General features: G+C 35.5%; 1 protein-coding gene across 4 annotated transcripts in view; it reads left to right on the top strand.

Moving 5' to 3' along the window:
• The first annotated feature begins 4,919 nt into the window (after positions 1 to 4,919).
• Positions 4,920 to 11,787, top strand: part of LOC149209881 (uncharacterized) — a 285,654-nt gene continuing 278,786 nt past the window's right edge. For 2 of the 4 annotated variants that reach the window (XR_016252911.1, XM_089396538.1), the window contains exon 1: positions 4,920 to 5,673. Coding sequence is in view for 3 of the 4 variants with exons in the window: in XM_089396538.1 (XP_089252664.1) it covers positions 5,251 to 5,673 (423 nt within the window). In the remaining variant the exon portion in view is untranslated. The remainder of the gene's footprint in view (positions 5,674 to 11,787) is intronic. The other 2 variants (XM_089396537.1, XM_089396536.1) reach the window with 1 other exon arrangement.

Here is an 11,787-nt window from a genome sequence, read left to right as displayed (position 1 = left end):
CCAGAGAAAAAACATCAGGAGGGGGTGCAACAATTGAGAGAGCCCCCTCCAGATCAGACTCTGGAGGGGCCATGGGGGAAGCGAGCAGGCTGAAGGGAAGAATGCGTCCTCATAGGGAGAACACAACGTGAGAGAGAGCAATTATTACCCTTCCAATTATCACCACCACCATTATTAACATGTATCTATGTATTTTAACAACAATTCGTTAATAAGTGGACAAACTCAATTTTTTTTAACAAGTCCTTTTATTTATTTCTCATTTGATTAGGTAAAGTTTGACTTCAATCCACTTATTTCTTCTAATTTATAGTTATCTCGGTGATCTTAAAATGACCCAAAACCCTTAAAGCCAAAGTTCCTATTAATTAGTTGGAACTATGACATTTGACAAATTTCTTGTCGAATTTAGGGAGAATTTCACAAAAAAAATGAGTGAGTAATTCCACGTAGAAGACATTTTCTTGAGTAATTCAAATGTCACATAATTAGGGACTGAAAGCCATAGTTAGCAATTAAAATTCATCACATATAACATACTTCTTCCATCACCATCTATTGGAAAGATTCCTTATCTAGTTAACAATTTTAGTTATTATTATACATAACTATTATAATTATTAGTTATAATTATTTATATTACTTATAAGTAATTAATATGCTCCTACATTAATATTTAGAGACTTATACAATACCCTTGTTTTTTTCTCATTTTTTTTCTTTGGATCACTACTAAAACAATGTATCCCCTTTTTAGTTTTTCTTAAAAACTTTATTCCTTGAATTTTATTTAAAGTTATACTATTTTTTTTCTCTCATGCATGTCGAAGGGAAATTCATTAGGCACTCCCATCATTTCAAGAATGATATCATGGGTAAATTATATTCTTTAATTCTCAAAGTTAGGTCAATATCCCAACAACAATTAACTCAAGAAGAGGAAACATGTTTAAAAGTAGGATTTTAACTCAAATTGAGAATGACACAACTTTTCCTTTGAGTCACTTAAGCTAATACCCAATTGATCAAATCATGTTAATTGTGTTTAATATTATTTATTTATTATTATTATTATTATTATTATTATTATTTTCGTAAGAGTGAGTAACTATTTCATTATAAATTTAAAGTAGTATACACAGACATAGGTGGCTAAACAAACAAACTAGCCTTTGGAAAATGTTAGACAAGTTTGCTAATTGAGCCTAATAAATTAAAGAAAAAATGATAGTGCCTTTCAAACCTACGAAAAATGCCATTTGTTGCCCAAAGATGGAAACCATGCCTCAGAGTTTAATAGATTGAGTGGCAAATTAAAGAGGGCTTGTTGTAAAGGAGACTAAACCTTTAATACTAAAGATAATATTGACCAAAATCACTGTAGAAAGGAGAACTAATTGCCATGAGTTAAAACCATGACAAATTTAGACTTTCAAAATGGACTGTTGCAACTTGCTTCCTCTGCGGAGGAATAAAGGACAATTAGAGTGTCTTTTGAAGAGCTAGGATTTGCCTCCACTTAGATTTTTCCACCATGCTTTTTCATCAGCCAAGAAATCAATGTGAGCAGGAGTTGATTCTATTTTTGTATAACCATACAAGGTCATGGAGATTCTTTCCATCCTTGCCTTGAAATCATAATGCATGGGTCACAAAAGCTTTTGTGTTCTAGTAGAGTTAGAATGTACGATGGAACTTAGTCTCCACGGTATGACTCGACTTAGGGTTGAAGAGGAACTCATTCGAAATGTTGTCGATCTCCTCTTTTGCCAACAAATATTTTGAAGCTTTGACCCATTCCTCAACAACATTCACCCTTCCAAACAGGTTGAGTGGATTGATTAGAATATATGTAGGGGCAACAACAACTACATCCAACTTTATCTTGGTTGGTGCATTGGAGCTTTTCGTTTGTGGGTCGAATGATGTGCAATAATGGCATGATAGTAGTAGTTTGAGGTCCAATCTCGAAACTAAGGACCAAATCACAAGAACATATAAGAAAACAATATATTACGAAGCATGAAAAAAAACCTTGAAATCTCCTATGAACCACACTTTAATGCTATTATGGATAGACATTCTCAAGTAGAAGGGCTAAGATTACAGGATGATCTCCCACACATGAATCCAATTACATCCAACTTGAATCATCATATGCATCGCTTTGGTTTTCCCTGTTTTCCTTGTTGCACCATGAATGTGCTGTAACATTCTCATTTTCATCCTGTAGGGAGTGTAGTCTTGGTATTCAAGCTTCCCTGGTAACCCTCAATGGTTTGCATGGGAGTGACTCCCAATATTTGTGCAGTGAGGAAGGGCATGTGCCATTCCTATTTCCAATTTCGTGTTCCCATACCACCCTACATGAAGAATTTATGCTTTTATCTTTAATAGAAATGTAAACCAAATTTACATAAAAACGTTCAATATTAAATCAAATTTACAAATAATAAACCATGTCAAAAGTCAAATTGAAATAAAGTTAAATATTAAAGATCATTAAACCAACAAAAGCTAAATACATTTGTTAGTTAAAATGAGTGGATTCTCTATGTTTAAATTTATTAACACCACTACTTCTAATTTTATATTCACAAAATTCATAATACACTTTCTAATATTTTATAATTGCAAATTCTTTACTTAAAAAAAATTTACAATATTTTTTTAAAAGTTTATTTGTATCTTAAACATAAATATTTTCCTAAAAATTTTGAACTTACAATTTACAAAGATATTTTATCTTCTTCTTCTTCTTCGTTTTTTTCATTTTTTTATTTTATTTTTTTTTTCACAATTTTGGTTTTATCCATTTTATAAATTTTAATGGAAATACTATACATTATTATTTTCATTTTTATGTTAATAATGAAAAGTAATATATAAACAAAATGGGTAGCTATTATATTAAAATATTTGGATAGCATTGCGAGAACCATTTACAAGCTTTAGTGATTTCTACTGCTTCAATGTTCCAGTATAATCACAATAGGATTTTCTTGCCTTTGAATTTTCTGAACTATAATTTTTCATTGAAATATCGCGTAAATTCTACAAAATTGCTTCAAAAAATGTTCATACTCTCATTACATAAAAGACAAAATACTTAGTTTGGCCTAAAGGGGCCAACCTTTGTGACATTTTCTAAGATCATCTCCTTGCCATAAGACGAGCCAGCTTCAAACGCCGCAACAACTGTTTTTGCCACTTAGAGATCATTGTCGAGATAGGAAAGTCCACACTTGGAATTAGTGTCCCCTGCATTCATTTCATCTCCACTAATTTGCAACGTCAGTAAAAGCATTACATACTCTAGGCTAGTTGTCTTCCTATCCATGCACATCTGCAACCATTCATATTTCTTTTCAAGAAGATTGAACCTTGCCTCCTTATCCATTCTCAACGAGCTCCAACCTCCCAGTTGTAATTTCAAGCATGTCCATTAAAACTTTAAACACATTCTCAACTGACTGTTTCCAATGATTCAACTCAATGTCAGTGACTTGACTCTCAAGGGTGGCCATGTATGCACTTCCCAAACACAAGTTATGAAACCACCAAACAATACACAGAGTAAGAGGGAAAGACGAGCAATTTACCTAGAGACCCTGTGCATTTAATAATTCTTCATCACGCCATCTAGGATGAAACTCGAGGAGGGGCATTAATTCAAGCTCAACTCAAATCTAAAGATCTGCCCCAGGGAGGAATTCCACCACATGAATTAAATCCAAGGCAAGAGAATGTTGTAAAACATTAAAATTTGACGTTGCAGAGAATTTTGGTCGGATAAACGACCTCAAGCAAAACATTTAATCCCATTTAAAACTTGTCCTCAAGCTTATCCATATGTCTAGGCTACAAGTACGAAGAGACAGGGAAGGAAAGGTGGAGTACGCTTCACCTCCATGTGGAAAAGATCTCAAGCTGTCAGTGTTAGATGGAGAGGTCATCGGTTACCATACAACTTTTAATACAATATCTCCATTATCCAAGTTTCTCCTGCAAGATGACGGGCAATCAAGCTGCACTTCATTTTCAAAACTAACCATTTGAACTTGTATAATGGAACTGGGGAAAAATTCCCTTAACTAAAGTTTGATTCTAATGTTCCTTGCTGAAGCTCAAACCCACAATTAACAAGTTTGTCCACCTCTTGATTTAGGTGTCTAAGAATATGGAAGAGGGAAATCTCCTCAAAATTCTTAATTTGCAAGGCTTTCATGTTCACAATTACAAGGAAGAGAGAGCTTCTTTCTAATGTCACTATGGAGATCTGCCTGATGATAATCAAAGAATCTCCAAAGACCTTTAACTCCCTTATACCTTTGTTGATGACGATCTCCAAACCTTTCCACAATGCCAAAAATTTAACCTGATTATTAGTTGTTGTATCTAGACCCCAAGTGAATCTGAACATTGATTGTTCCTCGAAACAAACGATTACCCCTCCCACTCTTGCCACCCCTCTGAAAAGTAATATTAAAAAGCATTATTTTTATTATTATTATGTTTTTTTGGTTGGCTAATTTATTAGAGGATTTAAACTAGTAACTTTTCCACGGGAATACCATGGTGACATACTCATTTACCATTAATTCAAGACTTCATATAAATTTTTCATCATTATTTAAAAAATAAATTGAAATTTAAAAAATATTAATGAAATTTTTTATTTTTCACACCATATTCATCAATTTAAAAAAAAATCTTCCATATTAATCACATCGTAAAAATTGCTTCCACTTTTCAAACCACAAAACATCGTAAAAATTGGGTAAACCACATTAATCCCGAAATTTTTACTCTTAACCATATACATTCTAAATTTATTAGATCTTCGATTTTTAATTTGTGAAATTAAAGAGGAATGGACGATAGTTTCATTTTATTCCAGGTTAAATCTGAATGCACCGAAAGGAGGCTCGTGCGTAAGAAGTTTTACTGTAGTGAATATCTGATCAGATAGTGGGAAAATTTCCAGTACATATATTTCAAATCCAACAGATTTATCACAAAATATTAAATCCAAATCCTTACATTTCTGCTATGCGAGTCCGACAGCTTTGGCTATTACTTCATATGGGTCTTCAAAGCCGTTTTATTAGCGGCACTGGCTGAAAAACACCATTACGAAACCAAGAGGCCGTAAAATCTGACGAACAACATCCCAATTCAATCCCTGCTACTCTAAAAATCGACATTCCCGAGCAGTTTCTGTGCAAAACGAGCCAATGCAGTGAAATAATGGATTCTATCACCTTAAGTTGCTTGACAAATTTCTCATCCAATCCATTCTCATCTTACTCATCTTTCAAATCAATAAAATCGTCAAACCCCTGTCTCCTTCCTTGCCGATGCAATTCTAAAGTGATTTCTGCAATTTCCTACAATCTTTATACTTCAAATACGAAGAATTATGGGCCCGGAAAGAGCTCGAGCTCGCTTCCCGGAAATTACTATTTGTTAAAGGAATTTTGCCCCAATACGAAGAGAAAACAAAGGACTATGGTTAAGGCTAGTTTCAGGTTCGATTCCGGCGGCGGAGGAGGAGGAGGGAACAATGAAGTCGGGCGTGTTGTTTTTAACCTGGCTTTGGCCGGATGCTTAACTTATCTTACTGTTACAGGAAAGCTGTGGTGGGTGGTCGATGCAATCGTTTCCTTATGGGTAATTATTTTCCTTTTGTATTCTCGTTGATTCTTGTTTCAATATATATATATATATATTTTCCTTTTAAAGCCTACTTTGAATTCATAATTAAATTCTGGGACAAGTATTAAAAGCTGAAAATATCCGCTGGAATTTGAGATTTATGTTTAAACTCAAAGTTATAATCAGTCTCAGTACATATTCCATTTTTACATCATAAATGTTTCCCCTCAGAACTGCTTCCTATAGAACTTCAAAGTTCTAGTCAGTCTCAGTATATATTTCATTTAACTGACTCTAGTCCTTTACATCGTAAGTGTTACTCGTAAGAACTGCTTCATATGGAGAAAATGATTCACCTCACAGAAATTCGATGATTTCCTGCCATATTCATGGTTCACTCTATGAAAGAGGAGATTGGAACCATGGAACTATGAATATTCCACCCATTCATGGTTCCAACCTGCCCATTGATGGTTCTGGGCGGGGAAGGATAGCCAATCATTGAATTTCTCTGGGGTGGATATGTTTTGCCCATCTTTAGCACCACAGTTGTACGTGTGGGGGACAGGTGAGACAATAGGATTCAACCAATTCCCTTGATAGAGATTGAATCTTTGAGCTTTTCAGAGGAAGAGACGAGAGGAAAATTTAAATAGTGTCACGACATTTACATTTCGGTTCAGTTAAGGCAGGGCCTTCTGATATCTACATGTGCTCTCTGGAGATTGGAAGTACGTGCGTCAACTGCAGGAGGGCATTTTACTTTGAGTGTACCTTCGAGAGGAGTATTCTGATCCTTCATTCTATGCATCAGCTCTATATTGGGTTCATATTTCTCTAAGCCATCCTCTGATTTTGCAGTTCTACGGCATGCTGTTTTTCTTGTTATTACATGGATAGACAAACTAGATTTCCATTTCCATCTTCTCTTCACCCGTTGGCAGGTATCCCCATCACTGATTCAGGAGGGAGGGTGAGGATTCTTTTCAGGGGTTTACGAGATCTGCCCTTCTAGGGCAGCTTTGCATGAAATGCGTGATATCATTGCAGAGTATGTACCGAAACATGATGTTCTCATAATCTAATTGGTGGTTGATATCATCTCAGGCATAACAATGCGAATGGTCACATGTAAGAACAAAAAGCCCAAGAGATCAAGTACACAAGTAGAAAGGAAATTGTTGCAGTTGTGCATATGTGTACATTCTATATTGTATTGTGTAATTATAGAGATGCAAAATTGGTGTAAAGTTAACCAAGTTGTTGTTTGCTATCAATTGGGCCAGTTGTTTGAGGTTGTTGCCCATTGGGTAGAGCAACTAGGAGTAGACCAATTGAGGAAGCCAACTGAATGGATGGCAGGTGGTATGCTAACTCCATACGCCCTAGATTGAGAAGGTACTTGTCCATCTCTCTTGTGTTACTCTTCTAAAATATAATTTTTTCTTTTTATTTTATGGTAAATTACTGTTAAATTATAGCAAATCTTGTATTTTCAGCGTTTAATGATTTGATGGATGGCCTAGGGCGAGTCATTCTTTAAAAGCGCTTTAGAGAAGCAAAATTGGAGTTTTTCATGCATTTTTAACCTTTCGCTAGGGCCGACGTCAAGGTTTTATTTGTTGTTATGTGCCTTCTTAATTGTCAAAATTTGTTTAATTTTGTCTTTAGTGACTCTAATTTAGCCTTTACGTATCTAGTTTAATCACTATTTTCACGGTAAATTTGCTGTTATAAACTATTATTTTGCTATAATTTGCTAGTCTAAAACCCTAGTTTATATTAGCCTTGAGTATTTTCTCGATTTGGTTTGTTTTGGAAACCTATTTAAGGCTCTTTCTTTCAACCATAGCCTTTAGATAGACCCATAGCTTCCTTGATACTAGATATGAAATTTTCTCCATCCACCTCAAACCTTGATTTGCTATACCTTCAATTAATGGATTTACATTGTAGGATCCTTAGGGGACACTTAGCTTAAGCTCTTTGGTTGCTTGATCCCTAAGCCCAATCGAGGAAGCCTTCCTTGTATTGGATTGTTTCCTAAAGAGAGGGGAGTAGTTGCTGAGGTGATAGTGGTGACACTCCCTTGTGTTGCACATTGTCTAGGTCACCTAGTAAGGGTTTGACTGAATTGCTAGATTTTGTTGTAACACAACTTGATGATGTGGCCAAGGAGGATGATTTGTACTCTCTCTTCTAAAGACCTATTGGTCTATAGTAGACTAGGTCCTCACACCTCAGAGTCAAATAAAATTGTGGGCTAAGTGATAGTATTCATGAGCAATATCTTGGATGATACATCCTGAAAATGGTTTTGGAAACACGTTCTCTTAAGAAGGGTTGGGGAACCGTATCCCTTGTTGACTCTGGGTTGAAGTGCATGGTGTAGACTAAAGCGAGGTCCAATGAGTAATATTCCCAAGTACGTATATGTGCATGTAATCTCAGTGTCCTCACCTTGGAAAAATAATGGGTGATCGAAGAGGGCCTTCTTTGACTTATTGAAGATCATGACCTTTGTTTTACCCAGGTTGACTGTTAATTGTTGAAGGTCATAGAAGATGGGCAAGGCATCAAGCTATCTTTGTAACCCTTCAGGGGATGAGACCAAAAGGATAATATCATCAACAAAAAGCAAGATAGAAATTAGGATATGGTGGAGTAGGCATCCTTCTCCATCTTGGATGTGCTCGTGCAAGGACTCAAACTCGTAAATGTAGATTCCAAACAATGTTGGGTACAGGGGAAACCCTATTTGACACCAATGGTACTCTTGATAAAATATGATAACCCATGTGTTGTGCATAGATGACCAAAAACCAACTCGTAGAGGGACATAATGGTAGTTAGTTAGGTATTGAGATACCAATATCTTTGAGTCTCTAGAACAAAGTCTCTCGAGGGATGGAACCAAATTTATTTATTTATTATTTTATTTTATTTTCTTTATTTATTTATTTTTTCTCTGAAGTTCACAAGCCAGTAGTAAACTTTCGAAGAGCGATGTTGTGCCTCTCCAATGATGGCCTAAAATGTAAGGATGTGGTCAGTGGTTTGGTGCTTAGGTTGTAATCCAACTTGTCCTTTGGCTTTGAGTTATCTCCTCTCAAGCTCCTTAGAAAGTTTCTGATGGAGAGTTGTAGCATAAAGTTTAGAAAACCTGTGGCCTACCATGATCATTTTGTAGTCGGTGGGAATTGTTATAGAGCCTGATTTGTGAATTGGGTGATTAATGTGATGGTACCAAAACTACGGAAATCTTGTGTAGAGTCGCAAACCATGTGGTTGAATAGGTTGGTTGGGTGGTTAACGTGAAGACCTTGCTTTAAAAGCTCTGCATGGAACCCTTGCTCATTCGATGCTTTACTTGTATTCATCATCCAAATGGCCTCCCTAATATATTAGTATGAGAATATATGCAAGGGGGAAGAGGTAAACATAGATTAAGGGTTGTCCAGGGATATCATATAGGGAGTATGTATGGGTAAACATGGACTTTGATTGGGAGAGGAGAGTGGCAAGGGAAGAAAGCGTGTTGGGATTTTCTAGGGGAACATATGAGGGAAGCACTCAACTCATGTCTTTGTAGGGAAATGAAGAGGCAATTGCTATAGCGCAACAAGCGATGATAAGAGACTTTAAGATGGGGGGGTAGGATGGGTGAGTGTAGGTAAAGGCGTGTCAAAGAAGGCATGTCAAAGTTGACTATGGAGGAGTTTATAGTCGTTGTCATACAACTTGTTCATGGGACATGTTGCACTCAAATTGTCAAAGTTCCAGGGAAGCGGAAATACCAACTTTTTCAACAAGGATCAGATCACATATCAACAGTCCATGTGTTATGGTCATCCCATTCTACAAGTTATATATTGTAAATGATCTTAGTAAAACTTTGAGTCTATGTAACAACCTAGGTAAGCCTATAATTTGATGACGAATTCCATCCTAGGAGATATTTTAAACTCACTGATTACTTGTGTTTTTCGACACGGCTAATCAGAAGAGTTTTTTCCCTGTAGCTTAAACCCCCAAAGCTAGGGTAAAATTTATTGTCGGATTATTTGGTGAGTCCTAGTGTTTTAGTCGAGTTTGATGTAAAAGTGGTTTGGAAAAAATTAAGCTTATTGGCTTAATTATTTTATTACAAATCACTTGGTTTACTAGATCATATTGAGTCGCAGATGGATTACGTGTCTTGAGGGTCTAAGACGGATGTGTATTCCCTCTTTGAGTCTTGTAAATGAAAGATCATATGTATTATGGGGTTGGAAAAATAATTAATCCCCTCATGTGTAAATTAATTAATTTTTCTGGCAAAATAAAATTAAATCCTAAGCCAAAAAATTAATTAAGTAGAGTCAAATTAAAATGTCTTAGGAAACTAAATTCTCCAAATGGAAAAATTCGTGGGTTTTAATAGATTCAATTTTCAAAGATCCTCCATCGAGAGAATATTGTATATTTCAAGAAAATTTGGACCCTTGGACCTTGGTGGTTAAGTCAAAGTCAAAATTTTGAGGAAATTAGCTCAAAATAATTAGTTTTGAACTAATTAAAATGGAATTAAATGATAAATTAGAAAATTCCTCAAAAATAAAAAATCAAGGGCCAAGATTAAAATATCTTGAAGTGTTTAGGGACCAAGATTATTTTGACAAGGATCAAATAAGCTATCTGTTATTTTTCCATTTGGAGCATCTATAAATTAGAGAGTCAGTTGAGTCTCTAGTCATCTTGATCTTTGGCTAGAATTGCTGCTAAAGCATTTTGTAAACTATTGTCCCGCTTGAAACTATTTTTTCTACTATAACAAAAGACTTTGGGGTGCAACTTGAGGTGTTCTTGTCGTTGATCTGTGGTATGTATTGACTACGGGCTTCCTATGTGGTGCTTTATATTGTTATTTTGAGATAATACATAGTGTGTGCAGGTACTCAATCCTTGGTCTCCAAGTTCACAGACTGTGGGTAACGGTTACTTTACTTGGATCTCTAGTTTTTATATGGTGGATTAAATCTTCGCTTGGGCTATAGTGAATATTAATTTTTTTGAAGCGTTTTAGCCATTCTTTCAAGGAAAAAAATATCATAAAAATTATTTTCTCAAAATCCATTTGAAAACCCATGTATATTTTGTAAATTTAAATTTGTAAATTAGTTTTCTAATTTGGGGTGGGGTTTTAGTTTTATTTTTGTATATATTGGGGATTGGGTGTTTCTATTTTCATTAGATCGAGAAACCAAGTGGGAGAAGAGCTAGATCTAGTCCCTTGAGGGTAAGATCTGGTCTCTTGGAATTTTTTGTAGGTTTGCCATGATTTTTTTGGGAAAAAAATCAAAGGAGCTGAAGCATAAATTTTTCAAGCAAGGGTTTCAACTTCTTCTGGATTTCTAGGCCCGAATTTGCCTTCCTAGGCCTCAGCGTCAGTGTCCCTCCCTTCAACGCCTTGATTTAAGCCTTCCCTAGGCCTGCATACCCTCTTTTTCCAAAACGCTAGCCTCATTAGGCATAGTGTTGGTCCTTTGAGGCCTTATCCTTCATCCTTGTGCCCCGATCTACCATCCTAGCCCATTTATCCCTCAAATTCGCCTCCCTTAGCCTTGTTCTCCATTTTCTTGACCTCTTTTTGCCCTAAATTGACTTGAAACCTAAAGCTGAAGTTTTAAGGCTAAATACTTGGCGGTTTTGTAGGATTAAGGTGTCAAAATTCTTATTTTTTAAGCGGCAAAGTGATCCCAAAGTTTCAACGATTTTCAACGGTGGGATCTTCAAGGCCTTGGGCCTAGGGTTTGACCTCTAAACCCTTGTTTTCTGCAGTTTTATACAACAAGCAAATAACTAATAATTAGTCCTTAAAATCACAAACTAAATGGTCAAAGTCATTTAAAATTGCAAAAAATTCATTTTTACAAATTTCGGCCTCTTGGGTATTTTAGTTCTAGCCTAGATCTAACATTTAAGCTTGCTAGATTTTTCTGCATAACTGAAATTTTTTGTAGATCTGAAATTTCTGAATCAAATACTTAATAAGGGCCAAAAACTGAACTTTTCAATTTCTGGAAATTTTTTATATTATTGGAAATATTGGGCATCTATTTTTAACTTGATTGGTTTGTTGATCTGTGT

Source organism: Pinus tabuliformis, chromosome 1_2 (assembly GCF_031772625.1).
Source record: "Pinus tabuliformis cultivar Carrire ecotype Pingquan chromosome 1_2, CPIR1, whole genome shotgun sequence".
Classification (NCBI taxonomy): Eukaryota; Viridiplantae; Streptophyta; class Pinopsida; order Pinales; family Pinaceae; genus Pinus; species Pinus tabuliformis.
This window is presented reverse-complemented; position numbering and strand designations above follow the sequence as displayed.